Source organism: Lissotriton vulgaris, chromosome 8, assembly GCF_964263255.1.
Source record: "Lissotriton vulgaris chromosome 8, aLisVul1.2, whole genome shotgun sequence".
Lineage (NCBI taxonomy): Eukaryota > Metazoa > Chordata > Amphibia > Caudata > Salamandridae > Lissotriton > Lissotriton vulgaris.
Genome location: NC_141696.1, coordinates 1,521,028,454 through 1,521,053,497, shown reverse-complemented (window position 1 = coordinate 1,521,053,497; position 25,044 = coordinate 1,521,028,454). Strand labels below are relative to the sequence as shown.

General features: G+C 48.2%; 1 protein-coding gene across 1 annotated transcript in view; it reads right to left on the bottom strand.

The window, feature by feature from the left end:
• LOC147699077 (sodium/potassium-transporting ATPase subunit alpha-1-like) overlaps positions 1-25,044 on the bottom strand; it is a 3,282,495-nt gene that overhangs the window by 2,007,644 nt on the left and 1,249,807 nt on the right. The window contains exon 10 of the mRNA XM_086936300.1: positions 23,527-23,730. Within this exon, the coding sequence (XP_086792426.1) occupies positions 23,527-23,730 (204 nt within the window). The remainder of the gene's footprint in view (positions 1-23,526; positions 23,731-25,044) is intronic.

The following is a 25,044-nucleotide window of genomic DNA, read 5'->3' as shown; positions in this document are numbered from 1 at the left end:
CAGTTGTGTTTGGAGGAAGGTCGTAATTTTGTCCTTACCCCCTAGATGGTAAATAAAGTATGTACGCCTTATTATGACAAGCTGTTTGTAGCTTGTTAGAAGTAAAATGCTAGACATTATTATGCCATAACACACAAAATCATATAGGACAATCAAATAGGCGGACAACTGCTCATGTAGGAGTGGATAATGTTAACCTATCACACATGCGAAGCAAAATAATGTTATTCGATAATGTGTACTCCCAATGGTAGGATCGAATCAATTACACGTTTTTTTTTGGGTTTGTTTTGGGTGTAAGAGGTTTATTGCACTTATTACATATGAAAAAAATTACATTCGATTCGCCTACAACCTTAACAGGCCGGCTACCGTCTTGCATGATAATCATAGAGCTGTCAGTAAGTGCCATACTCGTTTACATACATGTTAACGTTCTTACTTTTTTTAAAATTTTCTCCATAAGGTAATTAAACCATAACAATACTTAAAGTAACTTATTAGTGTCCTTCAGCTACAAGTACTCCGTGTCACAGCATCCTCCCTCCTTTTTTTTTTTTCCATTTTGTTATTTTGTCCCCCTTTTTCCACCATTCCACAGTATATGTTTACAGTGTATACGCTCACCCTTAAGCCCACACTTTAATTATTAACGGTCACCTCCTCCGTCGCAACATGTTCTAGTAAATAGTCTCGTAAGAAACCCCAGTAGTCTTTGGGCCTAGATCTGACCGGCAACTCTTACTCGTATGTGGTCAGTGTGTCATGACAGTACGTCATGTCTTCTAACCAGTGTTTTACCTCCGGGCCCTTCCTGCTGTTCCAATGTAGGGACACCCTCTGTTTGGCCAATAATAGCGCAACAGCACAGAATTTGCGCTTCCGCGCTCTCAGATGCGGCACTATACCCAACAGACAGCCCTTCGCTTCGCACCTCATGGAAGTCCCAAGCATTTCATTCAGCACCTGTATTACTTGTTCCCAATATCCCGCCACCTTACGACAGTGCCAAGCCAGATGCATGAAATCCGCGTCGTCTTGCTTACACCTGCTGCACTGTGAATCTTCTCTCAAACCATAATTGTGTAGTCTCTGAGGTGTATAGTACACCTGATGAAGGTACTTATAATGGATGATTCTCAAGTTACCATTAGGTGTTAACATATCAGTAAGCATACAAGTGGAAGCCCATTCGTCATCAGTCAGCGGTGTTTCTAAACCTGCACTCCACCTGTCCTTAGCCTTGTCTGTGTTACTACCTATAGCTCCTTGTAAGCTTGTGTATAGTTTGGACACCAGGTGAGAGGCCGTAGGCATGGTGAGGAGAAGTTGTAGCGGTGCAAGTTGCTTTGGCTCCTCTGGGTGTGTGGGATAATGCTCCTTAAGTGCCCTTTGTAACCTATAGTAGTTTAAAGTGAAAAGTAGGGATGGATTGCTGATGTACTGTAATTTGTCTAGCGATTGAAAAACCCCATTGACATATAGGTCGCCTAGTGTGTCTATACCTGCCCATTTCAACAGATCCATTCCAACCTGTTCCTGTGTAACCGATATAGCTGGGTGGTGAGCTAGTGGAAGTGCAGGTGCGTAGAGTGGTAGAGCATCCGCCGCTTTTCCCATTAGTCTCCACGCCTCCGTGGTAGTGTTTACAGGATTTATGTCGTGGTTGTGTAGTCTGGGGCATTTGTGTGGTAGTATGCTAGTCAGCGGGATCGGCTCTGCGTCCCCCGCTTCCACAGCTACGTGCGTTAGGAAGGGTATCTCGTGGTGCCAGTAGTGCGCAAATTGCGCTTGAGCGCATAAATAGTAAAGATAGAAATCCGGCACCTTGAAACCTCCCCTAGCATATGGCAGCGTCATGGTGTGTAGCTCCATCCTCGCCTGTTTCCCTGCCCAGAGCAAGCTAAGCACCAGTGTGTTGATATTGCGGAATACTGCAGCAGGCGGTTTTATCGGTATGTTGTTGAACAAGTACAGGAATTTGGGCAAGAGTACCATTTTCACAATTGCGGCTCGGTCTGCCAGGGATAAAGGAAGTTTATTCCATCTTTTGATTTTATCTTCGAGGGACGCTATAACTCGCCCATAATTAGTGCGTATAACCAACTCAGGATCCCTGTGAAACCACACTCCTAAGTATTTCGTTGGTTCCTCTTGACATTCTAGTGGGTAGTCTAGGGGTGTTGGCCGTGTGCTGTCCGTTAATGATAGGATAAGAGATTTATCCCAGTTGATCTGTAACCCGGATTGTTGCCCAAATTTTATGTACTCCCTTAATAGCGGATTCAAGTGTTGGTCTGGATTCTTAACATATAGCACCATGTCATCCGCGTACAGTGAGATGTGTATTGGGCGTGTAGGCATCTGCAGGGCAGAGTAATGATGATGCTGTCTGATTTTACAAGCCAGCGGTTCTAAGATTAAGGCGAAAAGCATCGGCGAGAGCGGACATCCCTGCCTGGTGCCTCAGCATATCTGAATGGGTCCCGAAATATACTTGTTTATTCTAATGCGTGCTGACAAATTTGTGTACAACATGGAGATCCATCCCAGAAATATCGGAGGAAACCCCATACGGATCAGAACCGCTTGAATGAAGGACCACCCAATAGTGTCAAACGCTTTAGCTGCATCTAGTAACACTGCCACAGCTTTTATTTCAGGATCTAGATAATGTGCTAAGGCAAATAGTGTGCGTGTATTATGTGTGGTGGCTCTATCAGGTATGAAGCCGGATTGGTCAGGTCTTATTAAGAGGGGCATAAGCGGTTTCAGTCTGTCTGCCAGTAAACTTGCAATTATTTTCGTATCCACGTTTAAGAGAGATAGGGGTCGATATGAGTCGCATTTGTCTTCTCCCTTGCCCGGCTTTAGGAGTGCAATTAGCACGGCCTCTCTCATAGATTCCGGCAGTGTCTGGGCCTCATGTGCCGCCCCATAAAGCCTCACTAAGTGCGGAGCGAGCAGGTCTGCAAACATTTTATAGAATTCTGTCACGAAACCATCTGGCCCCAGCGCTTTGTTGTTGGGTAGGCGCTTAATGGTATCGGTGACCTCTTCCACCGTAATAGGCCTTGCCAGATATTCCCTGTGGTCATCAGCTAGCCATGCCATCTCTACATCCGCCATGTAGGATTGCAATTCTTCCTGCGAGGGTGACGGGCGCGCTGCATATAGGGTGCCGTAATATGTCATAAATTCTTTTGTGATCCCTTTAATGTCTCTTACCTCCTCCCCTGTCAGCGTACAAGTGGATGTTATATTTTGCGGCGCTTTCCCTGAGCATATTCTGTCAGCCAGTGCCTTGCCCGGTCTACCTCCCTCCCCATATCGCAGGGCGGTCGCTCGTTTAGAGACATAATTAAGCTCGTCAGAGGCAAAGTTGCTATGTTCTACTAAAAGGGTTTGAATTTCTCCCAGAACTTTAGTGTCTCCCGTGTGTGTACACCTGTTCCAAGTCATGTATGGCCTCTTCTCGTGTGCGTATTTGCTGTCTTATATCCTTCAGGATACCCGAGGTTGTACTGATACACACCCCCCTAATCGTGGCCTTAAAAGCCTCCCAAAGAAGACATGGGTCGTCAGTTGTCGGGCAGTTCAGCGCAAAATAGTCTACTATTGCTGTGTGTATGGTTGTGACATATAAGGGGTCCCGTAGTGCAGTCGCGTTGAAACGCCAATTGAAGGGCGGTGGCTCATATTGTGGGATTGCAATCTGTAGCAACACCGGGTTGTGATCGGACAGTGTTCTCGGCATGTGTTTAATATGCGTAACCCATGTTAGTACCTCCTGTGTGCCCAGCCAGTAGTCCAGCCTGGACCAACTATTATTCGCCGCGTTAATGTGTGTCGCTGCTGTCGCACCCGGGTTACCAACCCTCCATATGTCTGCTAAGTGGAGGTCGTCTATGGCGTCCCCCAGCATGCACCTTGCATTCCCATGTTGTTCCGTGGTGTGTGCTGCCCTGTCTAGCTTGTTCTGCAGTGTCACGTTAAAATCTCCACCCCACAGTACGTGATCCATCTGCATATCCGCAATGCTCTGCCACACCTTTCTGAAGAACCCCGGGTCATCTATGTTAGGGCCATAAGTGTTCACCAACAGGATCCTCCGCCCCCTGACCGTACCTGCTACAAGAACGCTTCTCCCCTCCATATCCCTGTGTACGCGTGTGATCTCAAAGTGCGTCCCCTTCCGTATTAGAATACTGACCCCTCTTGAGTAGGTTGAGTAGTTCGAGCTGGTTACCGATTCTGCCCATCTATTGCCTAGCGTGGATGTGCCTGTGCTTGCCATGTGCGTTTCTTGCAAAAAAACTATCTCTACATGTAGTCGGTCAAAATTTGCAAACATCTGTCTGATCTTTTTCGGGTTACCTAGACCTCTTACATTCCATGTGAGCAGGTTCAACGCACTAATCCTTGACATTTACAGTTGTATTCATGACATCAGTTCTCTTTAGGTGCAATCTTGGCATCAGGTAAGACGCGTCTACTGGACACTGTAATGTACATTGTAAAAACAACAACAATGTGGAGTAAAGGAATCGGACATCTGCACGGTAGTATTTGACTAAGGAGTTCGCCATGCTTCTCAGACTTAGAGTTTGTAGCTTAATAAACCCCGGTTCCCCCGCCCTCCCCCCTCCCACTTTAGCACCCAAACTTTGCCAAAGCCATCCCTCAACAACCTGTAACTGTAGGTGAAAACTGAGGTTGGGGCGCACCCGCCTGGGGGTGTCGCCAGGTTCACACATCTCCATCCACGTAGTGGACGTGGACAGACGCTTTTGTCGTCATCAATGTTGTGTTCGTACCAATCCTCCCTCCTTACACCAACCGCCAAAAAGAGATAACAGTATTACACAGAGCAAACATGATCTGCCAGACCCACCATATCCCAGTCACATAGTTTAGCAGCAGTCCGTGCCTGTGTAATCTAATTGGCATGTCCTGTCGGACTGCTAGCTCAGGGACACATGAAACAAAAGAGTTGTCTAGAGGCTTAGTGTATACCACCCATGCCCTGTGCTCTGACTCACACTCTCCGTATATTGCTAGCCCTTTGGATACTCACTGCGTGAATGCCCTTCCCGGGGCTTACCACTGTTAAAGACAGTTTGTGCAGTGTGCCTTTGAGGCTGCCTTCAGTCTCTAGTCCTGGCCAGTCGCCTTCTTCGCGCCATATATTAGGCCTCGTAGCAGGCCGCTGCAACTTCAGGCCTACTCCGCTCTCGTACCTTTCGTAGAGCAGTCAAGTATTGTTCCCAGTATATCCTGTTAGTCCGGTTCAGCATGTTCCTGAGCCTTTCGCCGCTTCCCTTGCTTTTTGAGAAAGTCTTGTGCTGCTTGCACCGTCTGCAGAATAACTGGTTTCCCCATATTTGTGATCTTGAGCTTTGCAGGATATAGCATGGCGTACTCCAGGCCAAGTTCTCGCAATTTCTTCTTCACCGGAACGAATTCCTTCTGTGCCAGTTGCACCGCCATGGTGTGGTCGGGGTAGAATTCCAGGGTGTTTTCCTTGTAAGCGATTTTGCCCATTTCCCTGGCGAGCTGTAGTATCGTGTCTCTGTCTCTGTAATTGAGCACACGGGCGATGATCATGCGCGGGGCAGCACCAGGTTTCGGTACGGGTGCCAGTGAGCGGTGTGCGCGTTCTATCAAAAACACCGAAGACAGCTTGTCAGTTCCAAATATTTCCTGCAGTAGCGTTTCGATGTAAGTTTCCATTCTGCCTGTGTTGGTGGATTCCGGCAGGCCCGAAATTCGGATGTTGTTGCGCTTGGACCTGGCTTCTTGGTCCTCCACCTTAGCGCGCAGGGTCTCCACCGTCTTCTCCAGACCTCCGCATACCTTCGACGTGGTTTTGTGGTCGTCTTCCACCTTGGAAATCCTCTGTTCCGCCTCAACAATCCGCTCACCGTGTTTCTCTATCTTCGCCGCCATGTTGTCTACCCTCTGCATCACGTTATCTAGTTTTCCATTCATCTCCTGCAGACTCTGCTGGATTGCTCGCAGCACCGACTCCATGCCCGTCCCTTCCGCCATTTCCCGGTCGCCTTCCACTACTGGGGTGGTTGCGGTATTTTTAAGCTGTTTCCTTGTTTCAAATGGGAGCTTGGTCTGCTGTTTCTCTGGCTTCCCCATGTCCCTGGGTTTCAATGGCGAGTCGTGTCCGTTCACCCTCGGGCTGCCAGCTGTTGGAGTGTTGGCCGTTGGGGCAGTGCGGTGTGCTGGTGTTGTGGCTCCCCACTTCGAGGTTCGTCTATTCATCAGCCTCTGTAGCTGCTAGGATTCGTGCCGACAGCGCTATTGTCCTAATGGTTTCTGCTTACTGGGGTCTTCCATGTGAGTAGCGCCTTCGGAGAGGCCTAGCCCCTTCGGTGCCCGGCATGCGAAGCGTTGCTAGTTGTGGGCTGACGCCGGTGGTTAGTGCATGCCCTTGCGTTATCGGGAACAGTCGCATGCGTCTCCCCATAGCGGGCGTGAATTTCTTCCTCCCTCGAGCGCTCATTGCCTTAGGCGCGCTGTGCTGGGGATCTCTGGTCAGCCCTCCTGGATCCTGCCGTGATGTGCGCTGCCCTGCGTGTACCTTGCTAGTGTTGCCTGCCTTCGCTGAGTCGAGTAGGGAGGCTCTGCGGGTCCCGCCACCTGGGCAGCCGTCGCCGTGATTCATATGCGTTCCAGCGCGTCCGCCATCTTGTTGCCGCTGGAACGCACGGCGATATTCGGTGTGTTTTCTTGTTGCAGCCTCGGTCCCCCGCCGTCTGTCAGCTTTGTAAAGCACCCGGCACCTTGAGTCCGCTCCGTCTCTGGCATTCAGCCGCTCGCATTATTGCTTGTTCCGCATTCAGCCCTGATGTCGGTGATCGTCAGGCGCGGCCATTTTGGATCCTCTCCAGCTACGCTACTTCTTTTCGCCGCAATGTCGATCTGTAGCCCGTATCCAGTCACATAAATACCATGTCTGTGTCGGCCTCGTATTCCGACACCTGATGCTGGTCGTGTCTCGTCAGTAGCGGCGGTTTGGAAGGACGAAAAAGCTGCTATATTCGCGTCTGTCCGGCGGAGCTGACACACTAGCCAGCCATTCCGCAGTGCGCCCTCTAGCGCCCCTCGAATCAATTACACGTTTGCAATGACACAGAGCAATGAGAATCCGGGCACTGATTAGATTGACCCAATTCAAGGTGCTTATTTACTTGTAAACTGCATGTAGTTATCGGTAAAAAATATTTCAAATCCCAATTCCCACCAGAGACAAGGCTTGAGGGAATGGAATCGAACATAACAAGAAACATTTAAAACCGAAGTGCCCCCCACTGTTGTCCCTTATGTCTCCGCTAGCGTCACTGCATACAGCAAGATAGGCAGTACGTTAAAAGTGATTTACCAGCGAGGAGACATCCGTAACGCCAGCAGTTCTTAGAGGTGAAAGCAGATTTATTTGTAAATGGCGTCTATACGAGTTGCAATGCACAAATGAGTTGTCCGATGCGGGACCTGCAATAAATATATGAGTTCGGCATCAGAATGGTACGCTAACGTCCCCAGGACCATGAGATCTGCTCATACTCCATAGTATCACGTACCTGTGATAGGGTCTCCGGCGCCGCCTGCTCCTCCGTGTTCGCATTTGAAGTAGAGGTTGCCAATCCCCCGCCATTCTTAAGATAGATCATCTGACCGAGTTCCGATAACATGGGCCCTCTAGGCAAAACTGCCGGCCCCATTGGGGTTATCACAGGCTCGTGTTTCAGTGGCGGCCATGTTGGAAAGATTATGTGGTATGGCATAGTAGGGTACTATTTATAAGTAGACTAACTCCTAACCGATGATGGAGAAAAGAGCATGCCAAATTCCTTTAAAATGATAAATTGTCACTTAGTATAAAGTGCGCTCCCTGATGTCAACCTGTGAGATAAACATCATTTTCTAACTGGATATAGTGAGTTTGATGCATCGAAAATCACGATACATTTTAAAAAAATAGTCGAAAAACTAATTCTTATGAAATGAGAAAGTTCTCGGGTTGAAAGCTAGTTATTATTGCAGGAACAAAGTGTCTCATTACAATTCTGTATTCTGTCCGCCGCCATATATAAATGGGTTCGCCCCATATCCACAAAGTCCTCACATGTGATTGATTCCTTAAAGATATAGGCAATGGAGTAGATACTAACTTCCCCAAGGGAAGAATGAATATGGCGTCAAAAATTGCTGTAAAGCCCCCTGTTATATTAAACAAAGGTAAAGGATAGTGCACAGATAAAAAATTACAAGAATACAGACAGGTGCCCACAGAAACAGGGAAACTCGAAGATGAATGAAAATTGAGCAAGAAAGAGTTGCAAAGTTACAGGCAAATCCCCACAAGAAAAGGGAACATAATACATCAATGGTTCATTGCAATATAAACACCCATGTTTTGGATCAATCACATGTGAGGACTTTGTGGATATGGGGCGAACCCATTTATATATGGCGGCGGACATCTTATAGATGTGTATGGGTGTGATACACAATCCTTTATAAGTTGAATCAATGGATGGGTGAGGGCGCACCTGCTTTGTGAAATTATTATTGATGTGCCAATTGGCACGGTTTTACACTGTTATGTCTATTGGTGTATCCTTTAGTCTTTTTTAACTTGTATGTAATGTATGTATCTGTTAGCTTTTTATACTAGACAAATATGTTTTTGCAGCCCTAACGAAATTACCAAGGCACTAAAGGGAATGAAACGCGTTGGCTGTGCCGTTGTATCCTAAAAAGAGAAAATAAAAGAATTCAACAAAGAAAGAACAGAAGACTTATAAACTTTATGAACTTTTGTTACCATTTCGAGTGCACCTCTCAATTTCTTGTAAATTTTCTGTATGGTAGACATCCTGAGCAGCGGATGGTGAGAGTGGTTGCACCACACAAACTTATGAAACAGAGGAAGTTGATGTGTTAAACCTTGGTCTGCTGCTGTGTACTTTCGTTTTTTGCATAATCTTGAGATATCATTTGAAAGATCACATAAGATACCATAGGTACATATAACAAAGCTTAGATATACTGTGAGTTCTACTGAACCAGCTGTTGTAGTAGAAAGGGAGTAGCACACCCTGACTACAACTCTTAGCAAGGGATCAGTAGGAAAACCCATAGTGTAGGTAAGTGCACCACTTACACCTCACTAGAAAACATGTCTATCACAGGAGTGAGCACAATGGCTCCCCCTGTGATTAGTGACCCTCCACAGGTCCTTTCCAGATATGCAGCCCTCAGCTTCCAGGAGATGAGACAATTGTGTACCTCCAGGAAACTGAAACAGGGTTCTAACCCTACCCTTCCTTTTCTGTTAGGTCTCTTAGAGACATATGATGCTAGAAGGGCTTATAATCCAGGCCCCTCTGATCCTACAGATGGAAGCATGCCCCCTTAGAAGGTGACCCTGAGTCTAACCTCCCTGAAACAGAAGATGTAGATGGTGAGGAAGATGGGGACTCCTCTGATGGAGAGGTAGACAATGGTAAGGCTATAGTCAGCAGACTTACCAGGGCCAACTTAATCCTGCATGAGAATGGAACTGGGGGAGCCCCAGGCCCATCCACAAGCAGGCCTAACCTTGGGAATAGACAAATTAGGTCTCGCTCCAGAGGCTCTAACAGATCTATTCACACCCATGTCTCTCAGGCATCTTCTCAGAGAGGGATGACTTCCCCTCAGAGAAGAGAACACGAAGCAAAGATGAAGGAAGTGAATCTGAGGATTGAAAGGGAAGAACTTGCCCTTGCCAAAGAGAAACTTGCCTTTGCCAGAGAGCAGAAATTGAGTGGGTTAGAACCCTCTGGTGGCAGCATTATCCCTAGAGATAACGACAGGAGTTTTGATAATAGACACCTGAGTATAATAGTGCCCTCCTATAAGGTAGGATATGACATCCACAAATAGATGACTGCTCTGGAGAGGGCCTGCAAAGTACAGCAGGTACCCCAGAGTCAATGGGCAGCTATCTTGTGGCTCTCCTTTGAAGGTAAAGGTAGAGATAAGCTCCTCACTGTTAGAGATGAGGATGCTAATGATTACCAAGTCCTGAAAAATGCACTGATTGATGGGTTTGGCTTAACAACTGAACAGTACAGGTTGATGTTCAGAGTCACCCAGAAAACTCAGTCTCAGGATTGGACTGACTTTGTTGATTGTGCCACTAAGGTTTGGAAGGCTGGTTACTGGGAAGTAAAGTTACTGATTACACAGGATTGTATAATCTAATAATGGGAGAGCAAATCTTAAATAATTGTCAGAACCAGTTGTTGCATCAGCACTTGATTGACTCAGATCTGACGTCTCCCCAAGAATTGGGAAAGAAGGCAGACAGATGGGTCAGGACAAGGGTCAAGCAGCAGAACCAGAACCAGGGTAGTGGCCAGAAGAAAGCAGACCAGAAGGGTAATAGCTGTTCTCTCACTAAATTGACACATGTACCTTAGGTGCATTTACCAATTGGTACTGGGCCACCTTATCAGACCCTGTAACTCAGGGCATAGGTGTACCCAGGGCCTACCAGGGGCTGCAGCATGTATTATGCCACCCCTGGCTGGCCATCTAACTCTGACACAACTGGCTGCACGACAGATGGGGCAAGGTGGTGTAATCACCCTTTGCTTTAGATATAGTATACCTATATCTAACCCTAAAACGGACACATAGATTCCTGTCAGTCACCCCTATGGCAGGCCTTAACAATCCTGAAGGCAGAGTGCTTGGAATCATGTGAGATGGTGCTCTGGCATGAGCTGAGCCCGTTTGCAGCTTGCGGAACTAAGGAGGACCAGGAGGCGTTGTCGGCGACCAGGATGGAGGTGCGAGCTGTCCCACGAAGGTATCTGTTGTCGACGTCGCTGGACCCAGGATTGGGGCAACAAGTCTTGGCAAATGCAAGCCCATGCGGTGGACTTAAAATGGCGTCTGGAGTGGACCAGGAGGGTCCGGGGTGCTCCTCTGTTGGAGGGGAGCAAGGGCCAGTCTGGGGCAACCAGACCAGCGGTGTTGTCGTCGTGGTGCGCCGTCAAGAGGGCCACAAGCCAGCAGGCAAGTAGCCGGACAACGCGGTGAGCAGCAAAGAGCAGAAGGGCCCCACGCAGATCTCGTGGTTGCTGGGGGGCTGGACTTCGGTGCTGGAGCTGCTCAGGGTTAGGGCTTCTCAAACCCCAAAGCACTCACTCGAGGATCCCTCGGCGGTCGTGCTGGGCAAGCGTCGTTCAGTCCTGAAGATGGCCGGTCCCTCGAGGTCTCGTCACACCCACGAATCTCAGCTGGGCTGATGATGCAGGTAGAGGTCAGAGGTGCCAGGGAAGCCGGTTCTCGTCGAGCTGGGCAGTCTTGATCCGGAGGAGAGAGTTACAGCAAACCGCGATGCTTGGATGGTGCCTGCGGGTGCAGGGTGGCTACTCCATAGCCACAAGGGAGAGTCTTCTGAAAGGTTCAAGAGTTCTTTTGTGGAAAGTCATCAAGATTCGGAATTATCTAATTTTGGAAGGGGGCCCGCTCCTATCTTTATACTAAGGAAAGGGGCTGGCACGCGACTAGGTCCTGCCTATGGGTGGGACCAGGAAGGGGGCGTGGGGACACACAGTTTTGTGCAGCCAGGCGCTCTATAAATGTTTTTATTATTATTATTATTATTATTACACCCCTCTCCCATGCCGGACTTTCCCCAGCTCAGGGGCTGGTGTGCCCCTGGAACTGGTTCTAGCCGGCCTATGCATAGTGAGCACCGGGGTGCCACTTGCAGTCACCTTCCTCTAAAGCCCTGCCTACCCAGGATACACAAAACCCTGTCTGGGATGGTGCTAGCACCGCCCCTGACAGGAAACCCTTTGTCCAAGCTCCCCTCGCTGGAAGGACTCCCAGCAGCAGGAGGTCAGACTTGTGTCTGTGGTGGCAGCATCCATTTTGTGATGCTGAGGCTCGAGTTAACTTTAACCGGGGTTCACAGTTACATACATGTCATGTCCCTCTAGAAGGGTGGAATGCTAACCCCGTCGCCAGAATTGGCGAGGGATTAGTATTCCAATTCGTATGACACCTTACTCGACATGGTTTGATAAAGCGATACCAGAGTTGGCATATAACCGCGAGGATTATAATGCACTTAAGAGTATATGGTATGCGTTATCATGGAACAGCTATTAGGACTTGGTTCCGCAAGCTGCAAACGGGCTCAGCTCATGCCAGAGCACCATCTCACATGATTCCAAGCACTCTGCCTTCAGGATTGTTAAGGCCTGCCATAGGAGTGACTGATAGGAATCTATGTGTCTATTTTAGGGTTAGATATAGGTATACTATATCTCCAGCAAAGGGTGATTACACCACCTTGCCCCAGCTGTCATGCAGCCAGTTGTGTCAGATTTAGAAGGCCAGCCAGGGGTGGCATAATACATGCTGCAGCCCCTGGTAGGCCCTGGGTACACCTATGCCCTGAGTTACAGGGTCTGATAAGGTGGCCCAGTACCAATTGGTAAATGCACCTAAGGTACATGGAATCCATTTTACAGAGAGAGCAGTAGGCCTGGGGCCCTGAATAGCAGGGTCCCAGGTCAACTAAGTCGGAAAACCAGCAAAACACCAGGCAAAAAGTTGGGGGCAACCATAGTCAGGTATCCACCCTCCTACAGTGAGTGTTTGATTGATTCAGATGCTCCGTCCATCACCACCCCCTTTTGTACCGCTTTTGGCCGCCATAAGTGTGGCAGGGTATGCTCAGACGTGAGTCCCTTGCTCACTTTGCCACTGGATTCAAGCAAGCCGGGCTGAAGACGGCTGGAATGCCAGAAACAGGTCCTCGGAAGCTTGTTTCCGGTCCAGGGAAGACATGGCTTGGCAGTTCGGGCTGGACTGTTCCCATGAGGCACAGGGTCAGACTGATTTGCATACAGCCATGTCTGAACTGGGGTGGCAGATTGGGCTAAAGAACGGTGATGGATTAAACCCAGATCTTTTGACTGGGTGTGAGTGTTTGATTGATTCAGATGCTCCGTCCATCACCACCCCCTTTTGTACCGCTTTTGGCCGCCATAAGTGTGGCAGGGTATGCTCAGACGTGAGTCCCTTGCTCACTTTGCCACTGGATTCAAGCAAGCCGGGCTGAAGACGGCTGGAATGCCAGAAACCGGTCCTCGGAAGCTTGTTTACGGTCCAGGGAAGACATGGCTTGGCAGTTCGGGCTGGACTGTTCCCATGAGGCACAGGGTCAGACTGATTTGCATACAGCCATGTCTGAACTGGGGTGGCAGAGTGGGCTAAAGAACGGTGATGGATTAAACCCAGATCTTTTGACTGGGTGTGAGTGTTTGATTGATTCAGATGCTCCGTTAATCACCACCCCCTTTTGTACCGCTTTTGGCCGTCATAAGTGTGGCAGGGTATGCTAAGACGCGAGCCCCTTGCTCACTTTGACACTGGATTCAAGCAAGCCAGGCTGAAGACGGCTGGAATGCCAGAAACCGGTCCTCGGAAGCTTGTTTCCAGTCCAGGGAAGACTTGGCTTGGCAGTTCGGGCTGGACTGTTGCCATGAGGCACAGGGTCAGACTGATTTGCATACAGCCATGTCTGAACTGGGGTGGCAGAGTGGGCTAAAGAACGGTGATGGATTAAACCCAGATCTTTGGACTGGGTGTGAGTGTTTGATTGATTCAGTTGCTCCGTCCATCACCTCCCCCTTTTGTACCGCTTTTGGCCGCAATAAGTGTGGCAGGATATGCTCAGACGTGAGTCCCTTGCTCACTTTGCCACTGGATTCAAGCAAGCCGGACTGAAGACGGCTGGAGTGCCAGAAACCGGCCCTCGGAAGCTTGTTTCCGGGCCAGGGAAGACATGGCTTGGCAGTTCGGGCTGGACTGTTCTCATGAGGTACAGGGTCAGACTGATTTGCATACAGCCATGTCTGAACTGGGTTGACAGAGTGGGCTAAAGAACTGTGGTGGATTAAACCCAGATCTTTTGACTGGGTGTGAGTGTTTGATTGATTCAGATGCTCTGTCCAGCACCACCCCCTTTTGTACCACTTTTGGCCGCCATAAGTGTGGCAGGGTATGCTCAGACGTGAGTCCCTTGCTCACTTTGCCACTGGATTCAAGCAAGCCGGGCTGAAGACGGCTGGAATGCCAGAAACCGGTCCTCGGAAGCTTGTTTACGGTCCAGGGAAGACATGGCTTGGCAGTTCGGGCTGGACTGTTCCCATGAGGAACAGGGTCAGACTGATTTGCATACAGCCATGTCTGAACTGGGGTGGCAGAGTGGGCTAAAGAACGGTGATGGATTAAACCCAGATCTTTTGACTGGGTGTGAGTGTTTGATTGATTAAGATGCTCCGTCCATCACCACCCCCTTTTGTACCGCTTTTGGCCGCCATAAGTGTGGCAGGGTATACTTAGACGTGAGTCCCTTGCTCACTTTGCCACTGGATTCAAGCAAGCCGGGCTGAAGATAGCTGGAAGGCCAGAAACCGGTCCTCGGAAGCTTGTTTGCGGTCCAGGAAAGACATGGCTTGGCAGTTCGGGCTGGACTGTTCCCATGAGGCACAGGGTCAGACTGATTTGCATACAGCCATGTCTGAACTGGGGTGGCAGAGTGGGCTAAAGAACGGTGGTGGATTAAACCCAGATCTTTTGACTGGGTGTGAGTGTTTGATTGATTCAGATGCTCCGTCCATCACCACCCCCTTTTGTACCGCTTTTGGCCGCCATAAGTGTAGCAGGGTATGCTCAGACGTGAGTCCCTTGCTCACTTTGCCACTGGATTCAAGCAAGCCGGGCTGAAGACGGCTGGAATGCCAGAAACTTGTCCTCGGAAGCTTGTTTCCGGTCCAGGGAAGACATGGCTTGCAGTTCGGGCTGGACTGTTCCCATGAGGCACAGGGTCAGACTGATTTGTATGCAGCCATGTCTGAACTGGGGTGGCAGAGTGGGCTAAAGAACGGTGATGGATTAAACCCAGATCTTTTGACTGGGTGTGAGTGTTTGATTGATTCAGATGCTCCGTTCATCACCACCCCCTTTTGTACCGCTTTTGGCCGCCATAAGTGTGGCAGGGTATGCTCAGACGTGAGTCCCTTGCTCACTTTGCCACTGGATTCAAGCAAGCCGGGCTGAAGACGGCTGGAATGCCAGAAAGCGGTCCTCGGAATCTTGTTTCCGGTCCAGGGAAGACATGGCTTGGCAGTTCGGGCTGGACTGTTCCCATGAGGCACAGGGTCAGACTGATTTGCATACAGCCATGTCTGAACTGGGGTGGTAGAGTGGGCTAAAGAACGGTGATGGATTAAACCCAGATCTTTTGACTGGGTGTGAGTGTTTGATTGATTCAGATGCTCCGTTAATCACCACCCCCTTTTGTACCGCTTTTGGCCGTCATAAGTGTGGCAGGGTATGCTAAGACGCGAGCCCCTTGCTCACTTTGACACTGGATTCAAGCAAGCCAGGCTGAAGATGGCTGGAATGCCAGAAACCGGTCCTCAGAAGCTTGTTTCCAGTCCAGGGAAGACTTGGCTTGGCAGTTCGGGCTGGACTGTTGCCATGAGGCACAGGGTCAGACTGATTTGCATACAGCCATGTCTGAACTGGGGTGGCAGAGTGGGCTAAAGAACGGTGATGGATTAAACCCAGATCTTTGCACTGGGTGTGAGTGTTTGATTGATTCAGTTGCTCCGTCCATCACCTCCCCCTTTTGTACCGCTTTTGGCCGCAATAAGTGTGGCAGGATATGCTCAGACGTGAGTCCCTTGCTCACTTTGCCACTGGATTCAAGCAAGCCGGACTGAAGATGGCTGGAGTGCCAGAAACCGGCCCTCGGAAGCTTGTTTCCGGGCCAGGGAAGACATGGCTTGGCAGTTCGGGCTGGACTGTTCTCATGAGGTACAGGGTCAGACTGATTTGCATACAGCCATGTCTGAACTGGGTTGACAGAGTGGGCTAAAGAACTGTGGTGGATTAAACCCAGATCTTTTGACTGGGTGTGAGTGTTTGATTGATTCAGATGCTCTGTCCAGCACCACCCCCTTTTGTACCACTTTTGGCCGCCATAAGTGTGGCAGGGTATGCTCAGACGTGAGTCCCTTGCTCACTTTGCCACTGGATTCAAGCAAGCTGGGCTGAAGACGGCTGGAATGCCAGAAGCCGGTCCTCGGAAGCTTGTTTACGGTCCAGGGAAGACATGGCTTGGCAGTTCGGGCTGGACTGTTCCCATGAGGAACAGGGTCAGACTGATTTGCATACAGCCATGTCTGAACTGGGGTGGCAGAGTGGGCTAAAGAACGGTGATGGATTAAACCCAGATCTTTTGACTGGGTGTGAGTGTTTGATTGATTAAGATGCTCCGTCCATCACCACCCCCTTTTGTACCGCTTTTGGCCGCCATAAGTGTGGCAGGGTATACTTAGACGTGAGTCCCTTGCTCACTTTGCCACTGGATTCAAGCAAGCCGGGCTGAAGATAGCTGGAAGGCCAGAAACCGGTCCTCGGAAGCTTGTTTGCGGTCCAGGAAAGACATGGCTTGGCAGTTCGGGCTGGACTGTTCCCATGAGGCACAGGGTCAGACTGATTTGCATACAGCCATGTCTGAACTGGGGTGGCAGAGTGGGCTAAAGAACGGTGGTGGATTAAACCCAGATCTTTTGACTGGGTGTGAGTGTTTGATTGATTCAGATTCTCCGTCCATCACCACCTCCTTTTGTACCGCTTTTGGCCGCCATAAGTGTAGCAGGGTATGCTCAGACGTGAGTCCCTTGCTCACTTTGCCACTGGATTCAAGCAAGCCGGGCTGAAGACGGCTGGAATGCCAGAAACTTGTCCTCGGAAGCTTGTTTCCGGTCCAGGGAAGACATGGCTTGCAGTTCGGGCTGGACTGTTCCCATGAGGCACAGGGTCAGACTGATTTGCATACAGCCATGTCTGAACTGGGGTGGCAGAGTGGGCTAAAGAACGGTGATGGATTAAACCCAGATCTTTGGACTGGGTGTGAGTGTTTGATTGATTCAGTTGCTCCGTCCATCACCACCCCCTTTTGTACTGAATCAGAGTAGCAAGCAGTATGCCCGGTAAGAGTCGGAGACTTATACTGATACACTCCCAGAAACATTATATTTACCAACCAACAAGTGTGAAGAAAGTATATTGCTAAAGATAAAACATGACTAAATTCAAAAGAGTAGTCATAGAATATTAACCAGGAAGAGTAACATCACACATAATAAGTAGGCAAATTGAAATATGTCTACATCCTTATAATACACAGATATATTGAAAAGCATATTTTAACCACAAAATGAAGGAACACTGGTTTCCTGAAGCTGTTCTTATGGAAATAGATGACGTAAGACCGCTTGACCAACTGCCGCATCTTCTTGACTTGTCGATTGCAGGCAGTAATGTCTTGTAAACGTGTGGCTATTCTTCCATGTCGCAGCACGGCAAATATTTTCTAAAGTCACTCCTGCAAATAACACAGTAGACGCCGCTCTCTTAGAATGAGACCTGACATTTCTTTGTAGTGGTCTGTTGGATTTGACATGACAGAAATGGATTGAGGAGGTTATCCACCTGGAAATTGTGGCTTTAGTGACCGCTATCCCCAGCGTAGTTTGGCCATAAGCCATGAATAACTGATCTGATTTTATGAAGTTTTTTGTTCTTTGAAGGTAAAACTTCAAACATCGCTTGACATCCAAAGAATGCAGTGTTATTTCCGCCGGTGTAGTAGGATTTGGAAAGAAAACACTGGCTCATTTAAATGGAATTGAGAAGGCACTTTGGGTATAAAAGTTGGATTAGTTCGGAGAGTGACATAATCCTGAGAGAAATGCAGGAAGGGTTCTTTTCTAGTGAATGCTTGAATTTCACCTACTCTCTGGGAGATGTTAGGGCTAGAAGTAAGGCGACCTTCCATGTGAGATATTTGAGGTCGGCTTTGTGAATAGGTTCGAATGGGTGCTTCATCAGTTGTAAGAGAACAGTATTGAGTTCCCATTCCGGTGGGGAAGGCCTAATCGGAGGATAAGCTCGGAAAAGACCTCTCATGAACTGTTTTAATAAAGATGAAGAACACAGTGAGGGAATGTTAGCCACCTTCCTGAACCTGGATAGAGCCGCTAGATAGACCTTTATTGAAGAAAAGGAAAGACCAGAGCGAGCCAAATGTAATAGGTAAGGAAGAATTTTTTTTGCAGGAGCTTTAATGGGGTGTAAAGTATTTGAGATACACCAAGAGCAAAATCACTTCCATTTAAGACGATAAGTCGTCAATGTGTTTTGGGCTCGCGCCTTTTTCAAAATGTCACGGCAATCCTGAGGAATTTGAAGGTCTTGAAATTTAAGAAGTCAGGAGCCATCCGTGTAATTTCAGAGATTGAGGATCTGGGTGAAGTATCTGACCCTCGTTGCGTGATAGCAGGGTTGGAGCCGGGAGAAGACGGATTGGAGGCTTCTGGGATAGTAACATGAGCTCCTGGAACCAATACTGGCACGGCCACTTGGGGGCAATTAGGATGAGACGGTAGCTCTCCAGCTTCATCTTGCGCAACACTCTTGGAATCAACGGGATCGGAGGAAAAGCGTAACCACAAATCCCTGACCATTGCATAGATAGGGCATTCCCTCCTGATCCCTGTTGAGGGTTTCTGCTGTCGTAATACCGGCATTTCTTGTTCTGCTGTGTTGCAAACAAGTCCAACGTTGGTTTGCCCCATGCCTCGAACACTCGTTTAATTGAATGTTGTCTAATTCCCACTCGTGGCAGTCTGATAAGGATCTGCTGAGCTTGACCGCTAGGGTATTGTGGAGGCCCTTGACATGTTCTGCTTTTAGATTTATGTTGTGAAGTGTTAGCCATACCCATAACTCCTGAACTTCCTTTGATAGCGTAGCTGATCTTGTTCCTCCTTGCTTGTTCACATAAAACATGCAGGTGGTATTGTCTGTGCGGACCAGGACTGAAGATCCTGCGATTCTGGGAAGGAACGCCTGCAACGATAGAAAGATGGCTCTCAATTCCAGACTGTTGATGTGACATTGTCAGTATTTCTGAGACCATTTGCCTTGCACTTGTACATCTTGGAGATGACCTTCCCATCCTTCCATGGACGCATCTGTTGTCAGAACGAAGTCCGGAGGAATTTGCATGAACGTGAGCCCATGCTTCAGATTGTGCAGTTGCGCCCACCATTGAAGAGCATCCACAATGCATGGGGTGACTTTAATGATGTTGTCAAAGGAGCCTGTCACTTGTTCCCACTGAAGATGTAGTTCTTCCTGTAAAGGCCGCATTTTCAGACGTGCTAGTGGCTGAGGAACACATTCCCAGGAGTGAAGCGAACAGGCGAACAGAAAATGACTTTCTTTTTGACACTTGAATTGCTAATTTCTGCAGACGGAGTTGTCTTTCTTGAGACAAGAATGCTTTGCATTGCATTGTGTCTAGACGAGCCCCAAGAAAGGCAGGATCCTTTTCGGAAGTAATTGAGATTTGTTTGTGTTCACAGTGAGACCCAGGGATGCAAAGAGATTGCGACATGTTGTTATGTCGTTCTGTACCCTGTTCTTTGAAGGACCCTTGATTAGCCAATCGTCCAAGTACGGGAAGACCTGCATTCCCGAAGAACGTAACGTTGCCGCTACAGGAGCCAGGCACTTTGTAAAAATCCTTGGAGCCGATTTGAGGCCAAATGGGAGCACTTTGAACTGATAGTGGGTGCCAGCCACAGTGAATCGGAGGTACTTTTGATGTTTTGGATGGATTGGGATGTGAAAGTATGCGTCTTCCATGTCCAAGGAAGCCATAAAATCTCCCTCGTTCAGGCAGCTTAGAATCTCTGAAAGAGTGACCATGCAAAACCCCTGTTTCTCGAGATACCTGTTGAGATTGCGCAGGTCCAGGATCGGTCACCATTCCCCTGATTTCTTCTTTATGAGGAAAATACGGGAATAGAAACCTGTCCGCCTCTGATGAACTGGAACTTTCTATAGCATTCTTGAGGAACATTGAATGAACCTCCTTGAACAATAAGTGAAAACGAGGGGGAGGGGGTCCGCTGGGCGAAGTAGTTGGTGGTTTGGTGACAAACTCTAGGGTGTGTCCATGTTGAGCGAGGTCTAGCACCCATTGGTCGGAAGTAATCTGTTGCCACTGATGTAGGAAACAAGATATTTTCGCACCCACAGGGAGGGGAGGAAATATGGATGGCGCCTGGCTGATCTCACTGCTTTCTGTGAGTATCTCACCCTTGATTGTTGGAGCGTTTTCGGTCTCCTTGGCCAGAGAAACCAGCCGTACTAGATTGGTGGTATGAGGATTGATAATTCTGCCAGTATTGAGGCTAATATTGTCTGTTTTGTTGATAGTAACTTCCTCTAGAGGAGTAGCCACGCCCTCTAGCCCCTCTAAAAGACCCTCGCTTGTACTGCAGGGAGCCCAGAGATCTTGCGGTATCAGTGTCCATTTTGATTGCCTGGAGGGCTTCGTCTATATGTTTTCCAAATAAAGACTCGCCATCGTAGGCCATATCCAAAATCTTTAGTTGGACCTCAGGCCGGAATGTGGTAGCCTTTAGCCAGCCCTGACGCCTGAGAACTGCAGCCCCAGCTAGTTGCCTAAAATTAGTATTCACAATAACCAAGGCGCAGTCGATAGTTTCTGCAGCTGCACGCTCTCCCTCCATCAAGATCTTCCGTGCCTCCTGACCTTTATCCTCTGGGATTAGATCAATCAGACCAGTCATGTCTGACCACATTTGGCGATCATAACGTCCTATTATCGGCAATGAATTTGCTGCCCTGATTGAGGCGGCAGCCATGGTAGAGAATTTCTTACCAATAAGGTCCAGACGATATCTCTCTTTATCTGGTGGCGTAGTGATGGGAGTGGCTGGGTTTTTTGATCTTTGTTGTGCGGCCTGTGAAATGACCGAATCTGGCCGCAGGTGTCCAATAAGGCAGGAGGGGCTATTAATCGGAGCACAATTTTTTTGTTCAATCCGTGGAAGCACAGCAGGCACAGAAGCAGGATTTTTCATTATTTTTATGCCCTCCTTCCATATTGGAATATCTCTGGACACCTTTCTAGTTTCTTCTTTGAAATCGTGAAGAAAGCACTCTGATTGTTCCACTGTTACTGGTAGTTGAAACCTACCCGCAGCTCGCTGCATAAGATTATGAAACCCACCTATGTCTTCTGGTGGTGAGTCTGATGGTTGTGGAGTTGGTGGAGACGGCATGGGGATAACATAGGAATCCCTCGGATCCAAGGGAGGATTTTCTGGTAATTCGCCTTCTTCTACTGAAGATGTATCTGGAGTTTGAGAAGGCAAAATAGGCTGCTGAGGTTCCATGACCAGAGACATAGGTGCTGGATCTCAGGCTGAGGAATAGGGTCTGGAACTGTCGCATGACCTGCTGTGGTGGAAAACGTTGTCAATAATCTGCTAACATGGCTTGTATGTCCTGGATGATGGCTGGACTCTGAAGCCCAAGACTGCCTCTGGTATCCTGAACGATGAGGAACAACAATGTCCTCTTGATAGTAATATTCAGTGTAATCGTCATCCTCCGCAATCATCTTGACACTTAAATGTTTAATTCCGAAGGATAGTGAGATATCCCGAAAGCTCCTTCGTTGTCATCATCATCATCATAATCATCTTCCTCTTCATGAGCATAAGTCTTGAGGAGGTGAGATGGCGTAACCGGTGAAATATAAGAACATTCCTGTCTTTGGAAAGATCTTAGTTGGAGAGCCTTCGAGGAGACAGTCGTAGAAAATGCTTGTATTGCTACCAAAGGCTCTGTAGTAGCAGTATCCATTGTCATAGGTGGTACGGTAGACAATGGAGATAGTGGAGACTGAGTTGCTGTCAAAGGGCTCTTGATGGTAGTCGTCGTTGCTGTCATCGTCGACGGAACCATCGTCGACGGACTCAACGTCGACGGAATCATCGTCGACAGACTCGACTTCGACAGGACTCTCGTCGACGGACTCGACGTCGACGGGATCTTCGTCGACGGGCTCGACGTCGACGGAAACATCGGCGGAGGACATGTCAACGGACACGTCGACGACGGGACTGTTGTCGACGAACTCGTCATTGACGAAACCATCGTCGACGGACTTGACTTCTTCGTCGACGGGACGGTCGTCGACGCCACCGTATATGTCTTCGGCGACGACGGAGGCTCCGTCGATGGTACCTTCGTTGATGAGTGGTTTGACTTCGACGACGAGGCTGTCGTCGACGGATCGTCGACGATGGTTTTCTTCGTCACAATGGAAATCCTAGTTGACAGGATAGGAGAGGTGATAGCTGTAGTAGAAACTGTTTCCGTCGACGAAGGAGCTGAAGACGTGACAGAGATAGTCCTTATAGGAAAAGCTGAAGAGACAGAGCAGCTATTACTCACAGTTTTATGCTTGAGAGCTGAAGCTTCAGAGAAAGATGATGGAGATCTCTGAGAAGGACCAGAAGTGGAGTGGGAGGTTTTGATATGTTTTCTCCCCTCACTTGACGAACTATCTTGAGACCTTGCTCTCTTGCTGGAGGTCAAAGCTTTGTCATCATCATCAGCAGAAGAAGATTTGAGCCATAAGAGGACTCTGACCTCCCTATCTATTAAGGTTTTAGAAGGGAAGGTGCAGCAGATCTTACAATTTTTTGCCTTATGCTTTGGGTAGAGACAATAAATACAGTCCTTATGTTGTTCATCAACATGGACTCTCTTCTTGTCGCATGTTCTGCAAGGTCTAAACAAGGTCTTCTTGTCAGACATCCTGAAGGAAACAAAACTGAGTAGAAACTCATGGAGACTCCCTTCCACAAGACGTGCGGTGAAAATCTGAGGAGAACTGGCTCTGCAGAGAGGGTTCTAGAGAGTGCTGTAAGCTGATTGGTTGGGACAAAATCTTTGGTCCTTTTGGCATAATGAGGTAGATAGGCTACTACAGTTTAGGCCTCAGGCCTTTCTCTTAGGCCTACTACTATGATTTACCTTTGGCACTGCTTTTTTATATACCGTGGGACTCCCGCCTCGGCGACGGGGAATGATTCAGGCATGTGAATGTATGTAAGATACCCCAATACTGGATAAATATCTTTATTTCTCCTCACTGTTTCCTCCTTCTAAGTGTGCTGCATTCTGCAGTACACATAGAAAGAGGAAAATACTTCTAAGGATTGCTTTTTCGCAGGTAGGTGCTCCTTCCTGCACAAAACAATCCTGCCTGCAACACAGGCAACCTATGACGCTAGTGGACCAGCACTGGTGCTAAACAGCCAAAAGTGCACCAACACCAGAAAAGGTCAGGAATGCCCCGTATAATGTTAAATACGGCGCATTCTTGCCTTTCACGCAGGGCAGCAATGGGGCTTGCATGACATTTTGATATATATGGACCTCTGTGACTGGGCAGGGTTTTGGGTGAGCACGAGGGTACACTTTTGTATTTGTACTTGAGTAGTATCCTAGGTCTCATGCACTGATACTCACATTATCACCGACAGGTTCATCTTCAGTGGCTGCTTGGATGCCATAGGCCAGAAAGCAGAGGACCGCACCGATCCACAGAAGCATGGAGAAGCCACCGAACAGCTGCCGGCAGAACTTCACCCACTCTGGGGTAGTAGGTGGCGGCATCAGAGCGTTGGGACCATCCCGGGCCAGGATCTCTGCAGCACGAGTTGTTGTCAAACCCTAAACCAAATGGACATTAAGGTCAGCATGAAACCGAAGAAAAAAAGGAAAAAGCAAACCTCCATGTATTGCCTGCAGCTCAGGTGACAATGATGGAGAGGGACACAATGGAGGTGAAACAAGAAGACAAAAAGAGTTGTAACACAATCGTCTAATCAGGAAGTCCCACCTGAGTTTAGAGAAGAAAATAAGTTACTTACCTGTAACAGTAGTTCTTCAGTACTGGTATCTTCCAAAGATTCACATGCTTCAATCATTCCCTTTGTCGAAGTATCGGATCGCACGGTATTGTATCAAAGCAATCATATTAGTAGCATAGGCTACAATGGCACCAGGCCATACATTTAATAGCATATCTATGACATTTTAAAAAAAAGGATCAAACTTGATTTACAACCAATCAGGCGACATCACCCTCTAGAACCTTCCCAACAGAGGCTAGTTGTCCCTTCATATTTTCAAGCACAAATGGGAATAGATATAATCCCAAATAGTAAAGGAGAGCCTCTACGGGAGGAGGTGGGTCACATATCTATGAAAGATACTAATATTGGAGAACTACAGTTACAGGTAAGTAACTTATTTTGTGCTCCAGTATTGGACCTAACAGATACACATGCTTGAATCATAATAGTTAGCAGTAAACATGAATACATATTAGCATACTATAACAATGCAAATGTATTCAATAGTCATAACAAGCAAGTATAATTAAAGCAATAAACATAAGAAGAGTAGATGGTGGGAAAAGAAATTCATAATTGGAAAGAGGCTCAACTTACTGAAATAGATGGCACAACACAGCTAGTCCCACCACCGCATCAGCTTTGTCTGCAGCATCCTGACAATAATGCTGGGTAAAGGTATGTGGCTGCTCTGAAGATTTGCTGGATCGATACACCAGCAAATAAAGCCTTGGACGTAGAAACAGGTCCTGTTGAATGAGCCTTGACTCGAGTAGTTAAGGGTCATCCTGCAGCATTATGGCAGAATTGAATGGCTGTTGCAATCCACCTTGCAATGGAAGATGTAGAGACTGGTAGTCCTTTTGTAACAGGGTGGGAACACCTGTTCCGTGGTGGATTGTTGATTGTCCCTCCCCTCCTTCCCCTCAGTCCGAATGGAACACCAGTCGGTTGCTTTCCGAGGACGGTGGAGAAATACAGGAGGGCGCCTTTAACTGGACCTTCGCAGATGATGAGACCAAGCCCCCTCATGACGTAGGAGGACCCGGATTGGACATAAGCCAGGAAGCCCTCTATGTTATGTTATGTTATGTTAAAATAAGTTTATATAGCGCACGGCTACTCTAAA